This window comes from Asterias amurensis, chromosome 17 (assembly GCF_032118995.1).
Source record: "Asterias amurensis chromosome 17, ASM3211899v1".
In the NCBI taxonomy this organism is placed as follows: domain Eukaryota; kingdom Metazoa; phylum Echinodermata; class Asteroidea; order Forcipulatida; family Asteriidae; genus Asterias; species Asterias amurensis.
Window position 1 is genome coordinate 5,123,101 of NC_092664.1, and position 25,217 is coordinate 5,148,317.

The window sequence follows — 25,217 nt, forward strand, 5'->3', positions numbered from 1 at the left end:
TGCAATTGACATATTTCATGGGAAGGGTCTATTGGCTGGGACTACTACTTGTGCTTAGTGGATCGAGGGGACTTCTCATTATAAACTCCACTACTGTGAAATGAGTTTTCTCAATTTAGCTCAACATTGGACTAGTATGCTCTAGTCATTGTCAGATGACATAGTACTCACAATATGATACATTTCACCCTGTGAAGTGTTTTCAAACATATCATATTTCTAATTGCCTTGATGTATGCTTAAAAAAAAACATGTGACGAGAAGTGTTCCTCAAAAATCTATAAACAAAAAGGTTTGCAATCAATCAAAACTTTAATGTATAAAATAATATTTACAAGTATTTCAGCTTCTACTTGAAGCCCCTTCATGTCAGCTCTCTAGCTTAAAATGAAAGCACGCTTAATTGGTCCAGATCATTCTGAAAACAACTGGCCCCAATTTCATAAAACATGTAAGCAGCCATTTTGTGCTTATGGAGCGTCCCTTAGCAGAATTTCTTTTTTATAAAGCTGTTTACCGCAAGCAAGGGTAAATGCTGGCTATTGAGTGGTAAACACAAGAGTGATGTAACAGTGCAAATCTATGGTAAATTTTCTGCTTACTTGAGAAATCATGGTGCAATACAGTTTCTGCTTGGTTAACCACCAGAATTCCAAAAAGTTTGCATTGTTGAAACTGGTGCCCCACCATCTGTTTGCTTAAAGCCATTATACACTTTCGGTAAACAGTATTGTCCAAGTCCCACACTTCATGTATCACAACTTATATATAAAAATAACAATCCTGTGGAAATTTAGGCTCAATCGGACATCGGAGTCTGGAGAAAATAACGAGAAAACCCACTCCTGTTTTCGCGCGTTTCGCCGTGTCATGACATGTGTTTATAACAAATCCGTAATTCTCGCTAACGAGAATTTGTATTGTTTTACCGTTTTCTCAAAAAGTAAAGCATTTCATGGACTAATATTTCAAGAGAAGTCTTTCACCATTACCTTCTGTAAACCCTGTAAAATATTTGTAAATCTGTGAACTTTTTTTTTTCTTCTGTACTGAAAGGGTCCAATGGCTTTAACAAAGGAATTTGCTAAAGAAGTATTTTCAGCTATATGGAATTGGGCAATTTTTGTGCCGACAGACTTTTATGAATTTGAGCCCATGGCCAAGTTTCATGGCTCTGCTTACCATAACCAGAGAATCAGCTCTTACAGAGGCAAGGAATTCCATGTTTACTTCAAGCATATTATTTCTTGGTTTAGTAGGGGAATTTTGCTTGTGAGTGTTGTCCTCCATGTTACTAGGCATTCTCCACAGCTTTATGCAATTGGGCCCTATTTTCTTCCTGAATCCCAGCAACAGGGTCAACTCTAAATGGAAACAAGCTTACTGACTTGGTCTAGATCATTCATAATGACACGGATTGTCTTGGTCATCAGCACTGGGTCAGTTGGAGTATACTTGACGTCCTTGGTTCCTGTTGACTGTGCAAACGAAACCTCCATCGCTGAAACACAAAAACAACGATTTGTTGTTGTTAAAGCCCTAACTTAAAGACAAAAGTTACTTCTCTTAATTAGTAAAAACACCAGGGTCCAACGATTCTGTACATGCACAAACTAGCGTACCTGACCAATACACGTACATTTCAGCCGATGCAGAAAACACAAAAACACATTTTTAATTTTTTTTTACACTTAACTTCCTAAAAATCATCGAGAGAAAACCATATAGAATGCTTCAGTTTGCACACTAGGACTTTTAAAACCAAGATAAACACAAAGAATAAAATTATTCCAAATACCTCGTTTTAATTTAACAAGTTTCGACCAATCATCCAAAAATGTAAGCCCAGAATGCCCAACAGTTTTGAAAATCCTTGGGATAACCCTGAACACATGACCACAAAGAACAGCCAAACACATTTGACTTTAAAACAAAACCCAACAAGTATATCATCTGCAAAACTTTTAGTTTTAGTGCATTCTTAAAGTATATTCTCATCAAACTCTGCCTGCAGCCAAACATAATCTTTCAAAATATCTTTCTTACCTTCTATCTGTTCTTCTACCAAGTCCATCCTGCGTTTTAACTCCTCCTCAACGCACACAATGTGATGCAACAAATGCATCTTACACGCTGTGACTGATGCAGTTTGGTCACTTGAGGGCGCTGTGACAGATCCGCCGTCCACAATTTGTTCACCAGTGGGAAGTGTTAGTGATTTCCCTGCCATAGTTTGATTGAGAGAAAGCGGTGTGTTGTGTCCGCCTGACACAGCTTGGCCACTAGAGGGCGGTGTGTCTGTCTGGCTTGGCACTGTCTGGTCACTAGAGGGCAGTGTGACTGGTTTGCTGGATGCGGTTTGGTTACTTGAGGAAGGCTTGGTGTCTACTTGGATGGCTTGTTGTTGAGGAGTTTTAACTGGCGACTGTCGAAATAAAATATTGATAATTATATTTATGCCACTGAAATATTTCCATCTGAAAGCTCACTGATTCTTAAGTTCATACCAGTACCAATCCTCCAGAGAAATATTTCCATCTGAAAGCTCACTGATTCTAAAGTTCACACCAGTACCAATCCTCTGGAGAAATATTTCCACCTGAAAGCTCACTGATTCTAAAGTTCGCACCAGTACCGATCCTCCAGAGAAATATTTCTATGAGCTCACTGATTATAAAGTTCACAAATCACACAAATGCCTGACATTCATTTTGATGTAGAGTTGGATATTGAAGAGAACTGTAATTGGAGCAGCTCTTCAGAAAGTAGCAGATAAATAAAAATTAAAGTTATTTCCGAATCTAAGCTGGTACTCTGCCTTACCTTAACTGGCGTCCACACACTGCTTCCTTTCACAGTCACACCAGATGGCATCAATTTACTGACGTAGTTAATAAGGGGCTCGTCATCAGATAAATCCCCACTTCCCTTCTCAGCATACTTTGGGGCATTGTTCACTTTCCCATCATGCTCTGATTTCACTGGTGCCCCTCCTTCACTGGTGACATTTATGTCAGTGGCAGCATCGGGAACGAAACAGGCTGTTGGAATCCCAGTGGGTTTTGTAACGGAAGGTTCACTCTTAGGTATGTGCGTTAAAGGCTTAACCTTGTGAACGACGTTGCCAAACGATTTTACCAAACCCGAACTTCCCGACGGTCTATTCTCATCCGACACTTCGTTAACAGTTTCTGGGCCAGCAACAGGGCCACCCGGTCTCTGACTATACTGCCCCGAGCTCAACATCGACCGCAGACTTTTGAAAATATTCCGTACATCTTTTGGTTTGTCGCCCTCTTGTGTCCGAGCATCATCAGCCTGCTTTGGTTTCTCACTATTGCTCACATCGCTAAGACCCCCTATGCTGGTATCATTTTGCGTCAGACTATCCATCAGTACATCACTTCTAAGCGACTCAGTGAGGGCGCTATTTTCAGCTGATGTTAACTGAAGGTCGGTGTCATCCAAACTGCTGTGCAGAGTCAGGCTCTGACTGGATTCATCCAACTTGGAAGTCTCGTCTTTAAGGCCCCAGTGATACGACCATAACTTCAAATCTGGGTGATTAGTGCTCCTGTTGGTCAGAAAAACAAATGAATAACACTTTGAATAACACTTTTAGAAAGCTCTGGAAGTGCTATAAAAATATTTTGAGTTTTTGAGATAAACCCCTGCAGGATGAAAACTTAATAAACAAAAGATGACAACAACCTGATATGATTTTACTTGGGATAAGGACATCCTTTAAAAGAAAGATGTCGTGGCCTGATATATTTTATCTAGGGTAAGATGTCGTCATCCCAAGACAAATTATCTCGGGATGACAACATCCGGAACGTAGGGTGTCGACTTCTCAAAATAATTAATCACAGGAAAAACAACCTTCAATTTTTCAGAATGTCGTCATCCCAAGAAAAAATATATTTGGAAGTAAAATTCTACTTCCAAGATGTCGTCATCCTGAGATAAAATTATCTCTGGCTATCATCATTCTATTTTCAAGAAGTCGCACTCCTCAGATAACAATATCTTGGTGATGAAAGTCTACTTTCAAGATGTCATCCTGAGATAAAAATTATTTGGAAGACCCACACGATAAACATTTTATAATACAGCTATAATCAGAAAAATGTTATCCTTTTTTCAAAGTGCGTGCATGAACACCTGTTAAACCATTGTTAAAGGCAGTGGACACTATTGGTAATTACTCAAAATAATTGTTGGCATAAAAACTAACTTGGTAATGAGCAATAAAGAGCTGTTGGCAGTATAAAAAGTTGAAAAACGGCTCCCTCTGAAGTAACGTAGTTTTTGAGATAGAAGTAATTTTCCACAAATTTAATTCAAGACCTCAGATTTAGATTTTGAGGTCCCGAAATGAAGCATCTGAAAGCACACAACTTTGTGTTTACAAGAGTGTTTTTTCTTTCATTATTATCTTGCAACTTCGACGACCAATTGAGTTCAAATTTCACAGTTTTGGCATTTTTTCTTCCATTATTATCTACCAACTTCGACGACCAATTGAGTTCAAATTTCACAGGTTTGTTATTCTGTGCATGTTGAGATACACCAAGTGAGGCGACTGGTCTTTGACAATTACCAATAGTGTCCAGTGTCTTTAATGTGCATGCAATACATGGAAACCTCGATTACGCGTCAGGTGAACATACAAAGTTGGTGAATCAATTTATGCATTCGTAGCCATTCGTTAACCTCTCTAGTATTTTGTGCAACTTACTTTAATATTTTGATTTTATGCTGCAGAGTATCCAGTGCCTCAGTGACATTCAACATGTCTGCCATGAGCTGATGAGTCTGAAGCATAGACTCAGTCAGGCTCCCTGCTTCCTCATCAGGCTCTTTGGGTTTGATTAGACAGGGTAGCTTACCAGTCTGAAACCAGTCTATATTGTAGCGATGTCTGGCATGAGTACGAAGGTCTAAATAGAGTAAGAAATTGAAAAACGGAAAACAAAGTTGAATAGATGTTAAATTTGCATCGGGATAAAGAATATTCATTTTGGTTTTTACCCATATTCACCTACGTGTGTTAGCACTGTATACATTTACTCAGTACTCGAAAAACAAAGTTATTATTAAGAATTCTTTGACGTATGCATCTACGATAAAATTAAAAAAATTCTTTAATACTTTGTAGGAGTAAAGGAGGGTGGAGGTTGATTTTGTGTTTGTAGAAGCCAATAGCCAACGCCATACTGCAGCTCAGGGCTGTATATGTATACTCCCCAGGGAGTTGAGAGAGATTAAAGGAATGTTATAGGCCTAATGACCAGGGCACTAATGTAAAGCGCATTGAGGCGTTATTGTGACTGCGCTATAAAAGAACTAGTTACTTCTACTACTATTGTGGGGTATCGTAGCCAAGTGGTTAAGAGCACCAGATTCAAGCTCTGGTGTTTGATCAGCAGAGTGTGGGTTCGAATCCCAGCCGTGACACTTGTGTCCTTGAGCAAGACACTTAACCATAAGCTTCTCTCCACCCAGGGGAAATTGGGTACCTGTAAGGGCAGAGATGGTTCTTGTGATTGATTTAGCCGAGTAGCACATTTGTTGCACAAGGCTGTATACTCCCCACCAGGGAGCTGAGATGGTTCAAGGAATGATTTAAGGCCCTGTGACCAGGGTTAGCACTTTGGGATGCCCTTAGGGCATGAAAAGCGCTATATAAAAACTAACTATTATTATTGTAATACTTACTCTCCGGGTGCGTGCAGAAGTTACAGATATACTGCTTAGGAATAGTATGCTCTGTTAATCCAACACAGCCGCCATGTTGCCAACCAAAACACGTCTCACATTGAATCATAAAACCTTCCTCTTCTGGGTTACGACATATACAGCTAATCATCTCCTTGGGTCCCCCATCCTCTGTAGCGGAAGAGTCCACACCGCCTGATGCAACCAGCTGACTTGCATCTGGGACATCAACACTTTGAGCTGGGAAACGGGGGAGGTTTTTACCACCTGAGAGTATGAGGAGGGGGGATAATAATAATAATATAATCATATAATATTGAAGTCTTATATAGCGCACGTATCTACCAAACAAGGAACTTAAGCACTGAGTACATACAAACTTTCATAAAGATAGGTTATTGCAGTGATGAATTCTGAGACCCAATTAGTTAGCACCTTATAAGGGTTTACAAGGTGCTATGGCGCATACAGCAGCCACAGCCAGGAACACCGGGACGAACCCCTTCCCTTTTCGATGAGTGCACTGGGTTCTTTTACATGCGTGAGACAACACATTGGACCAATGGCTTTATGTCCCATGGGAAGGACGAAGCAATGGTTAAGTGTCTTGCTTAAAGACACAAGTGTCACGGATGGGGATTCGAACCCACACTCCGCTGATCAGAAACACCAGAGTTTGAATTCGGTGCTCTTAACCGCTCGGCCACGACACTTCCATAAGAAACATAATCAAACAAAACTTTTAACAACTTTTCTATCATTAAAAGAAAATAAATTAACAAAGATAAAAATTTGATTGAAAATAATGAATACAGTTGTAGGGGAATTAAATTACGAAACATTCCACCAACTTAAGAGATATCAACTTAAGAGATATCAATCATTCTCCCTAGATAATATCTGGGGCTAACATTTTTAAGAAAAGTAAGGTCCCTTTATTTTTCTAATGTCAGCTTCATTTTATCAATAAGAAATTGGCAAACAGATTCAAAATGTTAAACAGTTAAAGCCCCAATCACACTAAACTCAATCTCACTACGTTCTTAAAAATGTAGCCAAACAGGCTTAAGCTGTATGCAAACGGATTGGACTTATTAGCAATTTTTACTGTCTGATTCTTAAACTTCATGGATGGGCTCGGACAGGTTTGATCTTGAAGGTGCTTCAAAAAAATTTTGGGGAACCATCCCGTTCTGCAATTAGACGGAGTGGCAAAAGACTGAAAATTAGAAGGACGTACTATGAATTGCCGTACTTGGATCGTACTATGGAAGTGCTTGACCTGGTGCGATCGGGAGTCATGTGGATGTACATTTACACACTGACCAGGTCCGTTTGTAGCAACCTTTATTATGTTGTTGACAGACAGACCCTTCTCTGACCAGAATTTAAGTAATTAGCATCACATTATAGATATTTCCAGCCAGACCAAACCCGTTTTATGATTTTCTTAGGACGGGTTCGGACGTTAAACATCCCAACCCTACTTGATGAAACTTCAAAGTCCATGAGTATGAATCAAACGTACCTTTTGATGGTCTACCTTTTGATGGTATATACTTTGAGGTCCACTCCATGACGCTATCTGCGCTCTGTTCCGGTAACTCCTGCGATCCTTTACTTTGCTTCTGAAGTCGCCGTTCCTTCGCTCTGTCTGCAATCCGCCGTCGATTGCTACGACTTTGCTCTCGAGTACGACGATCACGACTCCTTGCCTTGTGACGCTTGTGCTTCTTATGTGTCTTGTTGCGCTTATCCTTCTTGGAACCACCGGATGCAACGGCGTCCTTCAACGCCTGGATTATATCTTCATCCGGGATTTGACCCTTGACCTCTTCCTTGACCTCGGGCTCTACTTTGACCTCGGGTTTGACCTCAGGGATGACCTCTGGGGTGTCAGAGGGCTTTGGTTCAATTGGTTCTAATTTAATTTCGTTTTCTACGGTTGGAGCTGGTGCGCTGGGTGGAGGTTGAATATCGTCTTTTACAACGTCCTGAAACAGAACCACAAGAAATAGAACCTTATCATGATGAAAATGATTTTACAAAAATAAAAATAACAAGAGATGTAGTGTTTGTGAAAAAAACACTAGGTGTTCAGGCTTCATCAGGGTCAGTGTTTGAATGAATGAAAAGATTGTTAGCATGTCAAAATTCAAAGAAATCAAAGTAAAAAAACACTACATTTATACCTTTAGTTTTTAATTCCACATTTGAACAAAAAAAATGACTGGTCGGCATTTGAACCAACGACCTCAGATTTAACGTGCTGGTGTTCTACCAACTGAGCTATCTAGCTAAGTTGCATCCCCTTAAGGTGATCCCTCTGCTGCCACTTCCTAGGTTGTATCATAAACTTGGGTGTGGTCCCTGGCTACAATACAGTTATCAGTTAGTACTGTATGTCTTTTGACTGGCACCCCCGAACAAGAAGTCAAAATAGTTGACCTTTAGTTGAGCATGGTGTACACTCGAACTTGCACAATGTACAAAGTGGACAAATAGTCAGGAGAAAATGTGGAGTTTTCTTCAACAAGATTTGGCATTACGTATTTGATAGTTTCCAAATAAGAAAATAGAATTAGCCGTTTCAAACTGCTTACCAACCAAAAAAACCTATGGTATAAATGCAAAAATGACCCGACGTTTCGACCCTAGCAGAGTCTTTCTCAAAGGGCTAAAATGTCTGACACACACCTTGCTTACAATGGGTTTATCATCCTTCACAGTCCCTGAAACCCTCCGCGACCTCTCGCTGACCTTTGGCGTGACCTCCGACCTCTTGGGTGATACCAATGCAGGAGCGGGTGAAGGTGGGAGCATTATTGGATTAGCCGCAGGTTCCTCGATGGGGACTATTGGTGGCTCTTCTTTCTTAGCAACAGCCAAGAGCTTTTGTTTTATTCGTGATGATTTAATGGACTGGGCAAGACGCTTTGTTGTTGTGTCTTGCGTTGATGATAGAGGGCGCTTGTAGACGCTCGTCATGATACCAGGAGCTGAAGATCGTTGTCGACTGGTGACCTTCGCTGGTGCAGAATCTAGACTCTCATGACGACGGATCTTAGAAGCTCCTGTAGCTATGGTTGCTATAGACAAATGTAAGGAATGAAAAAACAAAGTTAAAAGTAGTTCCATTTTGAGTTTGAACAAAGAAAAATTTACTAGAGCAGAATTTGAATCAGTGACCTCCGAATTAATGTGGCAGTCCTCTACCAACTGAGCTATTAAGGTGGGTGGTCTCCCTATTTAGGTGTTTATGCAGCAGCATAAACACCCATTAGTTTTTTCCAGTATCTTTGTTGGGTGGGGTTATTGACAAAACAATTACATGTATAAAGATTAGACAAATTAAGGAAACCACAAATATTAGGAATAGAAAGCCTAGTTGGTAGAGCGTGGGCACGCTAATCCGAGGGTCGTTGGCAAGTCCTACTACAGCCAAATTTTCTTTGTTACACCCAAAATTAATTTAAACTTACTAAGTCAGTTTCTCCCAGTGGTTTATTACTAGATTATGAACAAGTTGTTTGTAAACCACATATACATGTATGCTTTAATCTAGGCCGACAAAAGAGGTAAGGAAAGATATGATATTATGATACAGTAGGCCTATAATTACAACATTAAATAAGACACTTCTGAAAAAATCTGAAAATAAAATACATGTACAGTGTACACCAAAAGAAAGAGTATGTTTAAAAAGGTATTTGACAAGACAATGAAAATTGTAAGCATTTAATTAAAAACTACTTTGAGACCAAAACAGTATGGAAGGAAAAAAAAGTCTGAGCAAAAAACTGACTGAGACAGTGATAAACCATAAGTGATTATAATAATATACATATTAGGCCTAAGCATAAAATATTGCTCATATGATCAATGCGGTATCTTAAAAGCCAGAAAAGCTCCGGCAGGAAACCGATTTTGTAAACAACGATGACAAGTTCATAATATATAGCGCCAAAAAAAAACATCATTGTGAGCAGGTATCAAATCATTTCACAACAACGTTATTGACAAATAATGATAAAAAAGAAACAATGTAGAAATAGAAAGTACATGTAAAATTCATGTGAATTCAACAATTATGCATAGTATAAGTCTGCATTTAAAAGTAAAACAATGCAAACAAGTTTGTAACAATTGAGTTTAGGGAAGAATATTATGGAGAGGGATGGTAGAAAAGGGTTGTGTAGAACAGTTGGGGATAGTTCGCTCAATTGAAAACATGATAATGAAACAATGAAACTTTAATTGTCAGCAAGTAGAAGGAACATCAAACAACATTATAGTGGTCAAAAATAATGATAAAAAGAAGCACTGTAGAAATAAAAAGTACATGTAAAATTCATGTGAAATTCAACAGCAATGCAAAGTGTAGGTCTGCATTTATAAATAAAACAATGCAAACAGGTTTATATTGATTGATTTTAGGGAAGAATATTAGGGAGGGAGGGGGGTGGAAGTGGATAGAACATTGGAGGAAAACCAGTTCAATGATAACAACAAGTAGAAGGACATTTTTAAAAACAATATAGCGGTCAAATTCATTTCACACATAAAAGATAAAACAATGCAAATATTAAGTCGGTTACAATTTATTTTAAGGAAAAACTTTGGGGAGGGGACGGTAAACTAGCGCTCTATGAGAAGTAACTATAATTTATTTCTTAAAGGGGAGTACCCTTTGCAAAATGAAAATGGCCTTGCCCGTTCAAAAATAAACTGACATACAGACCCGAATTAAAGGTTGAATGGTGGATAGATTTTAAAGTTAATTTTGGTTTAACCCTTAAACAGATGTGTGTAAGCACAGTAAACTCAGTACTTTCCCGAGCTCTGTGAGTATACAGTGCTAACACGATCAGGTAAGGGTAAGAACCAAAATTAATATTCTTTATCCCAATGCAAATTTAACATCTATTAGACTTCAAATGAGCATACTTACATGTTGATAGCCTCTTACGGCTTCTGGTCACGGCATTCTTAGCAGCGGTGTGAGCCGATGTACTAGTAGCCGGCTTGTTGATGTGGTAATACTTCTTGTGGTACTCTAACAAACTGGCTTTACGGAATCCCTTCCCGCAGTCCGGTACCTCACACTTGTATTTATTGTGATCCAAATCAATCACTAACTCCTTAGGGGCAATCACTGGGGGAATGAAGGTCAGAATATATTAAATAAAATAATATTTAATAACACTTTAAATTTATGCCGCGATTAAAGGGTTTGGGTACTTTTTGTATTACACAAAACTCCTTAGGGGCTATCACTGGGGAGTGAAGGTTAAAATATATTAAATCAAATAATGTAATTTAATAACACTTTCATTTATGCCGCGATTAAAGGGTTTGGGTACTTTTTGGAGGACACAAAACACAATGTCCACAGATTTACTCTAACATTATTTTTGTGACGTTGCAGGCCTGTATGCTTTGTTTTGAAAGGGCGAGGGCACAAAGGCATTTTCTCCATAGTAAGGGGCACCCTATGAGGAAATTGTAAATTTCTACTGAAGCATTTCAAGGGCGCCAAGGCATTGACCGGGGGGCACGGTGGCATTCGTCTTCGTTGCCTCCGTGAAGTATCAGGCCTGCAACGTTCACTCATTCCTCAAAAACTACAGCACCTCAGCAAGTAACATTTTTAGGGAAGCTGGTAGCCAAAGTATACGTAGTATTAATTACTACTGTATATAAATGTAGATGTTTACAATAAAATTCCAAAAGGTGGTCAACGAAAATTAGGAGCAAAAATATCCATTCAGTAAGAATAATCCTTATGAGAATACACAATCTGATATACACATGACTGCGGTAGCACTTTGAAATGTGAAGTCATTGAACAGTTTGAGATATAGACAAAAAATGCGCTTAAAGGGTATCAAACACAGTGGCATTTTACACCATTTTTATGTGAGCTTAGAGTAGAGACTCCACCTCCCCCCCCCCCCCAATTTCACAAGGATTCTATCTATAGGAAAAAAAACCATAAGAAAACCAAATTTGACCTTGGAGTCCTAATGTTATTCATGCAGCAAAATAAAACCATGCAAAACTACATTAGAAATATTAAAAGAAATAATATAAAACATGCTTCGCAATTATAAGTTACAGCATGCATTGATTAAAGTAAATCATAAGTTTTATAAGTTTGTCTTTCCACTTCCTGAGACAATTATGACAAAAAAAAATAATCTGCATATTAATGTAAATATATGTCTAATCATGTGTTTACAATTAGCCAATCAACTTACATCGTCTGGGGTCTCGGATGAGTCCAGAGTTTTTGTCGAATATCACTGAAAACAAAAAACAAAAATAGACTTAATAAGGTGAGGCTTGCGGTAACATCACGTGAAAATCTCTTTTGGGAGTTGAAAAGAGCCAATGGTTGACAAATCAGTGTTTCGATCAGTATGCTCTGATCGTCTTCAAGAGAATGCTGGACTTTGTTTCTAACTATGCTGCTAAGCTGCAGAATCCAGAATTCTCCTGAAGACGATCAGAGCATACTGATCGAAACTACCGGTTCTTTTCAGAACTAACACTACTCAAAAGAGATTCACACACCGTACTACCGCAAACCTCGCCTTATTATACTTCCAGCATGCAAAGTTTCAAATCCTACTTAAAAAAAAAAATTGGCTCGGTACAGTCCTCAAATATTAAGGAACGTTATAAGAAAATAACAGAAATGTATTTCTTATTTGGCAATAATAATTTGGGAGGCTTATCATCCGTACTCGCAGCTTAGAAACTGAATGACAAAGGACGCGGTTACAACTTGTTTAAGAGGCAAGTAGCAATGGCCCCTTCAACCCATGAACACTAAGCACAGCCTGAGATTGACAGTGTTTGAGGCAAAGAAAACCGGAGCCGGGAATCAAACCAGGGTCGCATTGGGGAGAGACGAGCTTTATCATGCACTAGCCACCCATGCCGACCGGAATCTATGTTTAAACTGTGTTTTTATCATCTATTGTTAAAACAAATTTTTTGAAACCATTATTTGTTTTGATTAAAATAGCCAACCACAGAACAATAAAAACAACACAAACAGAACACAAATATTAATACCCAGTAACAGAAATAGGGTCAAATTCAAACAATACCAGCATGAATCAACGAAGCAAATCAATTAGCAAAGCAACATTATTGAGTTATCATAAATTGACAATGGAAGTGGGGGTCAAAAAGACATTTTTTTTTAAATCAGTAATATAAATTTTAATTTGTGATAATCATCACACAGTTACATTTCAGTTTTTGAGAAGTTAAACGTGCAATCCAACAACATTTCTAAACAAATCAAATAAAAAATATTTGTTAAAGGTTAAAGGAGCACTCCATCAAAAATGCAAGCAAAAATTAAAAACTGCACATTTTTTTTAAAAATAAAACAGCATTAACCAAGACATGACAATAATACTCATGGTATCTGCTAGAATAGAAATTCTGCTAAGCACGAGTTTGAAATTGTCAAAAGATCACCCGCATGTACACACAAAATTTGTACATTGTACAATAAAGTATTTTCTTCGCAGAGCTTTTTCATGCAAGATACATGTACTATGCTTTCAAAATGGAGATACAACTTTTGCACTTATGTGATGATTTTGACAAATTAAAGGTGCACTCCGCCCCGGGTGCTTAAAAATGAATAGTGTTATGATACAAAACCATCATTATTCTGGAAAAAAAAATAAAAAATACTCCAACAGAAAGAAAAATAATAACAATAAAAAAAATGTTTTGGTGAAACAAAATTTATATGTGACAGGATAATATGTGAAATGACTTACATGGTTCCCGATAGCGTTTCTTTTCCGATGCTCTATAATCTAATGCCGACATTATGAGCTCATTGGTCTCCGACGATGTTGGGGACGGAAGATCAACCAATGCTTGAGGAGGAGTAGGGGGATTAATGACGGGATCAGCAGCCGGCTTAGTAACCTTTGGTACCTTTAAGGGATTAAGATGTTGAGAAAATAAAATTAGCTGCATAAAATATTTAATGGCCTGACGTTCCGACCCTAGCAGAGTCTTTCTCGAACGCTAATGATGTTGTTTGAATTACTACCTCAACCCTCCTACTAACTGACAGTTTAGCCAACTTCAAGTCAGATGACATGTTGCAGCGCCAAATTTTCTGCACTGGCCAACAGCGAATGTTTTTCAATGTCCAGAGCAACTTCAGAGCGCCCTAAACAAATTTCAACAACCTTCCTTCTGTCTGACCAAATAATATCATCCACTGTAAGCCAGCCTGCAATATGATTTTATGTGGTGAATATATCAACCAATAAACAGCCAACCCTCCTACTGTCTGACCATTCAATACCACAGTCTTGAATGATAAACTACGACAGCCTGCCATTTAATGTTATGTAGTGAATGTATCAACCAGTTTACAGTCAACCTTCCTACTGTCTGACCAATAAATACCATCCACTGAAGTTTTGATTAATAAACTAAGCCAGCCTGTGATATGATATCATGTGAAGGATGCATCAACACAGTACACAGTCAACCCTCCTACTGTCTGACCATTCAATATCATAGTCTGTGTTTTGAATGACAGATAATTTATGACAGCCTGTATGATACCATACTGTGAATGCTTCAACACAGTACATGGTCAACCCTCCTACATCTCTCTGAACATTCAATTTCATCCGAATGACAGATAATTTAATTTATGACAGCCTGCAATATGATATCAATGTGAATGCATCAACACAGTACACGGTCAACCCTCCTACTAACTGACCTACTATCTGACCTCCTACTGTCTAATGGGTTTCAAATTATATTGTTGAATGATAGCCAAAGTTTCTTTTTTGAATCTCTAACGTACCTTAGTCGCTACTGGCGGTTGCGCTTTTAGAGTTTCAGGACGACTTCGTTTGATTGGTTGAGAAGTTGATGATGTAGAGGAAGTTGTTGATGGATGACGTCGTTTCTGGGCAGGGGGGACAGGGCTAGAGGGTCTGCTACCAGATAATGAACCTGATGATTAAACAAAATTCATTTGAGTGAATGAAACTTATGGCTTGGATTGGGTCTATGAAAAGCGTTTGAAACCGTTTGTTATAAAATGCATGGTTAAAAAGATGGTTTAAAAGTAGAATATAATGATCCACACAAATATGCCTCGAAATCGCATGGTTTTCCTTTTACTTTGCAAACTAAACACGGTCGACCATTTTACAAAGTCAAAAACTTGACTTAACAATGTTTTTTGTTTTAGGGTTTGTACTTTATTCAGGCATGCAACTCTTCAGCGGACAAAAACGCTGAAAATAATTTTCCAATTGATCGCATGTTCTGCAGCAACATGAAGCTAGGTAATGGGCATTTTCGTCTGGTTCACCCCGCATCCCAATATACAACAAGCAATAAAAACACTAAGGAGCCAGACTGTACAAAAAATGGTGTGGAAGGTATGCTGTTACGAGGAGAGCCTGTGTTTTTTCGTAGCAGCTCCATTTCATGAAACTCTGAGAATCGCGGATCTGCGAAAGAGTTGCATGCCTGTTTATTGTTTAAGATTCTAAATGATTTTGCTATTCTTTTCAGGGGGGGGCATCTCAGCGGATACCTTTTGAAACTTGGTCTCTCCTAGATTTACCCTCAGGTTCCTCTTTATGTGACTTCCGTTTCTTGTTCAAGAGAGCTCTGAACTGATGCTCCAAATTACTGAAGAAATCCTGTGTGGAATAAAAACAAAGGGTGTCATTATTCAGGGCTGGAATGTGGCGGGAAAATCCAAAAGATCGCAGGGCTTGAAAAAAAGGGGGAAAAAGGACTTCTACACAGTTTAACAAATAATCTTATTTTAGTTGAAAAAGCAGTTAGATAAAATTGATCTCATTTGCTTTCAAATCTCTTATTTGGTTTATAAGTAGGTATACTTCATAGAGTTATATAAAAGAACTAGTGGGCGCACTGGTGATGCTTCTTGCACAAACACGACGGGACCGCAAGGAGACACGTGCTACATTCTGTACACGCGTTGAATATGAAGTACACGTTGGAATTTGTTTTTATTGAAAGTGATACTGTTTTGTCAACTTGAAAAATGGCCGCACAAACACACGCTGTGCGTTGCCTGTTTTGCCAACTTAGAATACGGCTGCCTGTCGGGTTGCGTATAAAGGCCAGTGCGCCCTCTAGTTCTTATATATAACTCTATGGTATACTTCCATACTCGCCGGACTTGTCCAGTGATGAGTTTGCTAGCCCAATGCTAAAATAACTGGCCTTGAGCCTGCGATCCAGTGTAAGATCTTGTACTCAACAAACTAAAGGACTTTTTATTTATCATTGACACAGAGTTTGTTTATTGATTATACAGTCACAACATTGAGATGTCTGCTACATCAGTGGTGTTCAAACTGTTGTTCATAAAATGGACACAAAAATATTGTGTACCAATGATTGTGGTCGAGCACAAAGACAAACTTTTAAGTCTAAAGTTAGTATATCTTCACCTGTGATTTGAGGGAGTCCGGCATATCTCGTACATTAATCCCCATGACAACCTTCTCAATCCCATCATAGAATAAAACACGGTATGAGCCATTGGTTTTTATTCCTAGGATCTTGGCTGGATAGTAACGGCAATCAGACCAACGAGCCAAAACTTCATTTCCGATCTTGTAGCCCTGAAAAAAGAGAAAGCAAAAACGTTTGTAAAGAAATTTTACGGAAACAACCTACTTCAGTTTAAAGACACTGGACAACTTTAGTAATTGTCAAAGACCAGTCTTCTCACTTCGTGTATCTCAACATAAGCAAAACATAACAAAACTGTAAAAGTTTGAACACCCTTGTCACACAAAGTTGTGCGCTTTTCAGATGCTTGATTCCGAGACCTCAAAATCTAATTCTGAAGTCTCAAAATCAAATTCGTGGACAATTACTTCTTTCTCGAAAACTAAGTTACTTCAGAGGGAGGTGTTTCTCATAATGTTGTATACTATCAACAGCTCTCCAATGCTTGTAACCACGTAAGTTTTTATGTTACAATTATTTTGTGTAATTAACAATAGTGTCCACTGCCTTTAAATGCACATGTAGAAATAAAACATCACTACATGCACAGAACGTTGTAATTTGATTGGTAAAACAAAATCATGTACAGTGTATCATTCTTTATTCTTTATTAATTAAAGGTCACCTATTTTACGGAGGAAATAATGGCAATTGTCTTAAAAACGAAGCATACAGTCCTTGGTCAGTACAAACCCTGTCTAAATTTAAATCAAGTATACAGTGAACCATTAATAAGCTTTACAACACTAGCTACATGTACATACCCCTAATGCTTTGACTTCTTTAGCGACTTCTTTACGAGCAGACACTCTCGCTAAAGGTCGCAACCGGTCACTTTCAAACCCCAGCCATTCATCAAACCGGGAATTCCATCCTTCAAAGTGAATCAGGACTGTTTTATCAACTTCATCTAGGTTGACAATCTTGGCTGTGTACCTAAACAATGTCATACAGAGAGAAACAAATTATCAAGGGTAAAGCCCTGTTCACACGACAGCAATTTAGCAGTGGTCCCTTGCTTGTGAGCAATGGCTAAGAAATTCCATCATTCAAAGTGAACAAGGACTGTATTATCCACTTCATCTAGGTTGACAATCTTTGCTGTGTGAGAAACAATTTATTAAGATTATGTGTCTATGCTCCCGCATTCATTTCTGAGGGCCGTAACAGGCCTTGAAATTATTGTATTTGGCAACTGTCAACTCAAGTTCATACCTTGATGGAATTTGTTGCATTTGACTGAGTTCATGGTCCCTCAGTCATAGCAGCCAGGTATCCACTTCTGTGCATACTGTTGCACTTAATAGCAGGGCAAACACCCTTGCTCAGTTTTAACAAAAACAACATGCCTGCACAATGCAACAAAATCCCTTGTTAATGTAGAGGGACCCGAATGGAGGTAAAGACAAACATAATGAAAATGCCTCTTACCATTTCTTAGAGTAGTCCATGGCTTCGACCTTATTGCCCGGTTGCAGAAGAACGCCACTTTTAGAGATCCGATACTTCTTGCCAGTTAATGTCCGCCCTTCATCGCTCTTGGATCTCTCTCGGGGTACAGACCTCATTCTAGACCCTCCTTCTACCCTGGTCTGCTCATCGGATTGATCCGTAAAGTATCGCCTTCTGTTTGTATCTTTGGTCTTCGGTGACTGATTGAAAGTAAGTCCCTCAAAAACTTTAAAACCTTCAATGTTCTCTGCTTTCTGACTCTCCAAGAATATAGATTTTCTTGATCGCCGTCGCAGTTCAATACTGCCTTGCTCTGATTGTGGACTTTCCTTCTTGACTTGCTTGTTATCTTGGGAGACTGTGGGTTCACTTGACGTCTCCATCTTGTTCTTTTTGGGAAACCATGGCGCCCTATCCTTGCTGCTTAATTTGGTGTCAGAAGCGGGATCAGTGGATTCAGGCTTTGCTTCACCAACATCAGTATCGATTTTGAGTTCTGGTTGGCTGGTTGTCTCATTCGATTTAGAGGTCGTGATTTGGTCGGCTGATTTCATAGGAACTTCTTCTTCAGTGGATTCTTTAGCGGCTTGCTCAACATCGATAATTGTAGAAGAGGAATCCGAGCTGAAATTATCAAGTTCTGGTTGCTTCGAAGAATCTTCTTCATCATCTGTCAAGTCGATGATGATGACATCTGCTTCCTCCTTCTCTGGAAGGGGTTTAGAATCGAACTTGAAGAGTAGCTTACTAGAGGGCTCCTGCTTAATATCTTTTTGCTTTTTCTGTTTTGAATCATCAAGATTCTTGTAAGACGACACTACTGATTTCTTGCTATCCGTCAGGTCAATAACCCCAGTGCTAACGGTCTTCTTAGGGGCTTCAAGGTTCTGCAGCGTTGCTTTGAAAGCATCTTCAAAAGATTTCAGCCGTCTGGAAAATATCTCTTCAGGTGGTGGGACAACGTTTGGTATAGACTGGGTGGAAGTTGAAGCTATTGACGTCTTGGCTTTGCTACTTGGTACTGGAGTAGTCTTTATGGTGCCCAACCTAGACTCTAGACTCCTGGCCCCAGAGTCAATCTTGCTACGTTTCTGCGTCTCTGAAGAACTTGTTCCTTGGGCATCTTTCGTTGTATCACTGCTCTCACTCTGATTTGCTCTCTCCTTTTTACTCGTATTTTCTGAGCTTTCGTCCAACACACTCGATGAACCATCCGTCTGATTATCCAAGACATGTTCTTCTGATGAAGTTTTCGACGCAACTTGTATGGAAGAATCTAAGTCATTAGTTTCAGAACTTTTCTGATCCAAAGATCTGTCAGTGTGTTTATCATCATCAAGGCCTTCTTTCATGGTTTCTGTCTGAACCAAAAGAATGTCTGGAACCGTTTCCTGAGTAGATCCAGAACTTGGCATCTCAGGTGCTTTCTGATTTGAGATTCCCTTTTCCGAACTGATCGACTCCATATCTGCTACGACTACATCATCCTCGGTAGATTTGACGTCATCAATACTGCTCGATTTTTTAGCCACTTCTTCTGGTTCAATGTCTGAAGTGGCCTCAACATCAATATCTCCGGCCATTTTTTCAGGTGAGGAAACATTAATTAGGCTTTGATCATCCCTTGGAGAAGGTCTAAGCATTCCACTTGCTCCCAAAACGTTGGATTCAGCATCCATATTGTTTGCTTGGAATGTCTGGTCAGCAAATTCCTTTACAGTTTAACCTAAAACAGAAGAAGAAAAAGAACTTCAAAAGCACATGTACAACATTGGTAATTTTCTGCACTGTGACAGTAAACTAACATAATGAATTAACAAACCTGTGAAAGTTTAAAAAGAAACATTACAGAATTGGTTGCTGGCACTTTATGTTATCCACCATACATAAACTGACAAGCCTGTAGAAGTTTGAGATCAATTGGCCATCCCGGTCAATAAAAAATAGTGAAAAACTGATTACACTTTTCGCATGAATAAGTGAAAATGAATAAAACGCTCACTGTGTGACAAACACCAAACGCGAAATTATATTATTTATTTCTCATAAAATATTAAATTTTAGACAAAAATATTTCAAGAGATGTTTTTAACTATCCTTATCATTAGACCGTGTAAGTTTTATGTAAATCTGTGATCTTCACAATTGTTTTTCTCTTACCAATTCTGTAACGTTCTGTTACATGACTAAAGCTCAATCCGTCATGTATCAGAGTCATGAGAAAAATAGCTAACACCCCCATTAAATATTTCCATTGTTTTCAGACACCAGGGCCCAATTTCATGGCTCTGCTTGCTTACCGTAAGCAGGGAATCGGCGCTTACGGAAGCAGGGATTTCTGTGCTTACGGCAAGCGTATTTCATGGGATAGCGGCGAATTTGGGCTTCTGCGCGTGCGTACTCCACGTTACTAGGCATTCTACGCTTACATGACTAGCGCAGAAATTCGGCGCTTGCACGTAAGCGGGGAATCGTGATCGTAAGCGCAGAATTCGGCAGTAAGCAGAGCCATGAATTTGGGCCCAGGTTTTGGCCAGACAAGTGCGATAAAGAACAATTGTTCGACTTATTTCCTAAAAACTAAATCATTTCAAAGAAAGCTACCTCAAGGAAGGTTTCCTACTATAACAATATTTTATAAAAAAATCAGTGAAATTGTTTTCAATCTTGCTGATGTTTTACAAACTGGCATGTCATGGCTGAGCGGTCAAGCACACCCTAACTTGACCCATGTGTCACCATTATTGCTTCATCCTTCGGATTTGAATAAAGTCATAAATAAAAACCTGATCACCAATATAGAATTTATAACTCTGATATTTTTACTGAACACTTCGTCTCAAACATGCGAGTGTGAAACTTTCATTCAAAACAAGCAGAATTAATCAAATTATTATGTGAGAAAGAGCAAAAAATTGTCAATTGTCTGGGGAGATGGCACTGCAACAGCCATGTTTTTGCCATGCACTAACTATCTGTGTTGCCTGGGATGGCATGCAGGTTGTGACTAATGTATTATATATGCACCGATCTAAACTTTGCTGTGACAGAGCCAAAAGCTGCAATAAAAGTGGTTATTCATAATGGTTTAAAAGTATTCTGAGATAATACATGTAAAGCGAATTCCATGTAAAGTAGGGCCTGGATCTAGAGGAGCTGCAATGAAGAAAATAAAAAAATTAAATTTCCACAATCCTGCCACCACTTTTTCATTCGCTAATCATCATGAATTGAAAAATTGGTGTCAGGATAAGAAAATCTTTCTAAAAAATGGGGACTCCAGTCAGACCTTGAGTCCATGTCACTGACTGAGCTGACTAAAGACACTGACGATACAGCTAGCACTGTCGCAGTCGACCAGAGCAAACGGAGTCTTTAACATAATTACAACTTTTAATATACTTAATAATAGTAATTATACTAACTAAAATTAAGAACATGTCGTCAACAGTCACAGTGTGACTGTGTGAGTGAAACAACAAACTACAACTTCATCCCAATTAGTAAGCCCAGTTATCAAAAAACCCATTTCCACATACATCATTAAAATATTATTTCAGATTTTCAGGTGGTTTGGTCGTCCAAAAATTGGTACGAGTTGGTACAAGCTCCATGGTACAAGATACCCCCGTGCCGACCGAGTGATGAACAGAGTCAGACGCGTGACGTACCTTTTAGTAAAAGGACATTTCGTCTCCCGTGTGCCTTAACAATCAAAATATGTCATTTTAACACTTTACAAAGACATTTTGAAATACTCACAATGTACTCAATCATGAACTCTTTCTTATGAGTGATTTAAACTCCAGTAAGTGGGACTATTTTCAAGGAAACTATCCAGAGAATGGGGGAGCTCTTTCCCGCGACGCGAACACCACTTTTTATTGCACCGCCATGTTTAATATGAAAGACTACAGGATTTCTGACGAAAGGTGGCGCTGTTCATCGCCAAAAGCATAATTTCCACCTTTTGCTAGTCCACCTATTTCCACCTTATGCTGAAGCTAGTCTTTTAAGGAGTGTATTAAATGTTAAATAAAATAATCGAAATGGTGTCTATGGACAATTTACACATCTCAAAAACGTTGTTTGTAAACCATAAAAAAAAGTGCACTTACAAATCATGGTTTATAAACCATGATTTTTGAGTGCACATTTTTTATGGTTTGTAAACCATGTTTTGTGAGTGCACGTTTTTATGGTTTATAAACCATGATTTTTGAGTGCACGTTTTTATGGTTTATAAACCATGATTTCTGTAGTGCACATTTTTTATGGTTTGTAAACCATGATTTGTAAGTGCACTTTTTTTTATGGTTTACAAACAACGTTTTTGAGATGTGTAAATTTTCATGGTTTATAAACCATGTTTTTTAAGAAGTCTCAATTTTCATGGTTTATAAACCATGTTTTTTAAGAAGTCTCGATTTTCATGGTTTATAAACCATTGTCACAAACCATGATTTTATGGTTCATTTGTTATGGTTTATAAACCATGATTTGTAAACCACGATTTTTATCTTAAATTTTCATGGTTTATAAACAATGTTTTTAGATGTCTCAATTTTCATTGTTTGTAAACCATGATTTGTAAACCATGAATTTGCTTTATTTTTTATGGTTTATAAAACATGTTTTTAAGATGCGTAAATTTTCTTGGTTTATGAACCACGATTTGTAAATGTTTTTTGTATGTTCATGGTTTGTAAACCATAAACTTAGACACAACAAATACTTTACTGGTATGTAAACCATAACAGGATTTGCCAACAGTTTCTATGGTTTACATCTAATTGCTGTAAACCATGGTAAAAACAAGCCTTAAAAGTGTCAAACAATTAATGGACAAACGGCGCCCCATATATGAAGCGGTCATTGGAGTCCATGAAAAAAAAAAAAGGAAAAAAAAACAGGGCAAAATTTCATAAAGCATGCAAGCACAACAATTTGCTGTGCAGGTTTTTTAAGCACAGTCAAATATTGCTTAGCAGAAACGGGTTCCTAGCCAAAATTCAATACAGCTTACACTGTTTTCATTGGTGCTTCACTCATTCATTGCTTACGTAGACATTTCCTGAGCTAATAGTTTAGGAAATCGACCCTATAGGTATTTTAACTCAGTTTTAGTCAATGAAGTTTTAGTTTAGTTTAGTAAGATCAATTGTTTTACTCACATCTCTCAACATATTGAGCATTCAAGCAAAATAAATAAAGTCTTTTATATGTAAGAGGCCATTCAGATGTTGTCCCCAGAATTGTGGGGTGTCAAAATAAATAACGGAAAACCAAATTTTAATTTATGATTAAAAATACAGTATTTCCCAGATTTTCAAGAGGAAACTTTATTAAAGCAAACCAAAACTTTAAGAAAAAGATAGCAACACAAAAGCTTCTAAGTGATGATATATTTATTTTGCAAATACACGGTGTTACCAAGTGGAAAAAGGAAATAATAACGTATTAAATAAAGGTTACTCCTCAACAGAATTACATTCCTAAGCCCACATGTAACACCTTTACGTTTTTACTTTAATCGAAAGGATGACGTACATAGGGTAAACCGGAATAATGTTAAACAAAAATGCTGATAAGTATGACAATTCAACAAACTTAAATAAACAGAAGCTTCCAAAGCCTTAAACTGGACCCCTGTCTTTAACCTTATGGATAAAGACATGTATTGGCTTTACAGAACCAGTAATTTCATTGGATAAATAATGATTTATTTGGCTATGAGGTGCAGTGACGAAGCTTCTATATCTGTGCTTTATTGGTCCGAGGTGATGTTTGGCAGCTGCACTTTTGGTCATCTGCACTAAGCAGACATTGTTTTATATGTATACATGTACATGTACATAGGAGTTCACTGTGAATCTCCATGTGAAATGATTGCGAGGTCAAAGGTGCTTATGAAAGGTGCTCTTTGACGTTTCTGTTAATCTGGATTAACTGGACAAGTCTACTTAAAACTGAACTCATATTAATGTAGTTATTACTAGGTTAAAACTGAACCTTACACAATGAAACAAACCCCAATGCTTTATGCTTACTTAAAGACAGTGGACACTATTGGTAATTGTCAAAGACCAGTCTTCTCACTTGGTGCATCTAAACATATGCATAAAATAACAAACCTGTGAAAATTTGAGCTCAATTGGTCGTCGAAGTTGCGAGATATGAATTTAATAAAAAACACCCTTGTCACACGAAGTTGTGTGCTTTCAGATGCTTGATTTCGAGACCTCAAATTCTAACCCTGGGGTCTCGAAATCAAATTCGTGGAAAATTACTTCTTTCTCGAAAACTATGTCAATTCAGAGAGAGCCGTTTCTCACAATGTTTTATACTATCAACCTCTCCCCAATACTCATTAAGTGAGGTTTTATGCTGATAGTTATTTTGAGTAATTACCAATAGTGTCCACTGCCTTTAACATCCAAACTGTCCTCTTGTCACAATTTATTTAGTTTCCTCTGGCTGGCTAGTTCAGTCTTGGAAAATAGCCCTGTTCAATATGAATTATGAAGCGCAAAAGTTGACAGACAAGTGAAATGAAAATCTAACTGTTCCTGCTGGCTAGTCACTGAAAAAGTTAAAGATAAACCCTGCTTTGGTACATTATACACTTGTGAAAAAGTTGCTAAATGTCTGTCGCGGTGATAGCATTCCGACTCTCTCTCCGCGCGATTCCAACTTTCTCTGCGATTCCTGCGACACTGGCAGTATTCTTGCGAGCTTGCTGGCCCCCGCGAGACCACTGCTCTCGGGACTACAGTCCCATTTAATGGGGGAGTAGTAGTTGTGCAAGAGCAGTGATCTAAGGAAACCTGAATTATTACGCCACACCACGACTCGACTATCTCACCGCGACAGACCATTAACGACCCGTCCACAAGTCTAGTACATTAAGGTATAACCTTTGACCTACTGCTGGCGAGCTGCATCAATAATGAGTTATAAAATGTAAACAATCACATACATCCAAGTATAAAAACAAGTATATGTATGCAGGACCTTGGCACCAACTTTGGCTTCAAAAATCTGAGTCAAGAACAGGTCAAAAATTCAATGCACAAAACGCTTAAGTAAAAACTACAAGACAGAACCGTTAGTGAACTCTACGCTCTAGAAAATGCTGAACAAAAACGTTAGACTGAACTATCTGAGGGAATAATAAACCATTGGTTAGCCAATTCTCTACAACTCTACAAGACAAACGTCAGGTTTGCAAGGCACAACGGCCTGGTCTAGTTGGTGTCAGAAACAATGATAATAAACAGTTACGTTTCATAGCTCATCATTTTTAATAACTAATTAGAACTTTTGATGCTCTGTCCAGATCCCAATTTCATTACTCTGCTTACCATGAGCAAAGAATCAGCGCTTACAGAAGCAGGGAATTCCGCACTTACATCAAGTGTATTTCACGGGTTAGCATGGAAGTTTGTCTGTGCACGTGCATACGCAAAAGTTACTAA

General features: G+C 38.3%; 1 protein-coding gene across 3 annotated transcripts; it reads right to left on the minus strand.

Annotated features, from left to right (window-relative positions):
* Positions 1–54: 54 nt before the first annotated feature.
* LOC139949566 (uncharacterized) lies at positions 55–21,631 on the minus strand. Of its 3 annotated transcripts, none has more exons than XM_071947960.1 (16): positions 21,502–21,631; positions 17,719–19,465; positions 17,052–17,223; positions 16,224–16,397; positions 15,362–15,440; positions 14,588–14,739; positions 13,530–13,692; positions 11,982–12,026; positions 10,673–10,876; positions 8,419–8,810; positions 7,250–7,715; positions 5,722–5,988; positions 4,742–4,943; positions 2,824–3,574; positions 2,047–2,425; positions 55–1,501 (listed from the first exon to the last, which is right to left on the minus strand). In XM_071947960.1, the coding sequence occupies exons 2-16, from the start codon at positions 19,416–19,418 to the stop codon at positions 1,365–1,367; spliced, it is 5,283 nt and encodes a 1,760-aa protein (XP_071804061.1). In that variant the 5' UTR covers positions 19,419–19,465; positions 21,502–21,631; the 3' UTR covers positions 55–1,364. The 3 variants fall into 3 exon arrangements, with proteins under 3 accessions (XP_071804061.1, XP_071804060.1, XP_071804062.1); XM_071947959.1 differs by having other exon boundaries at positions 15,332–15,440; XM_071947961.1 differs by lacking the exon at positions 11,982–12,026 and having other exon boundaries at positions 15,332–15,440.
* Between the last annotated feature and the right edge of the window lie 3,586 nt (positions 21,632–25,217).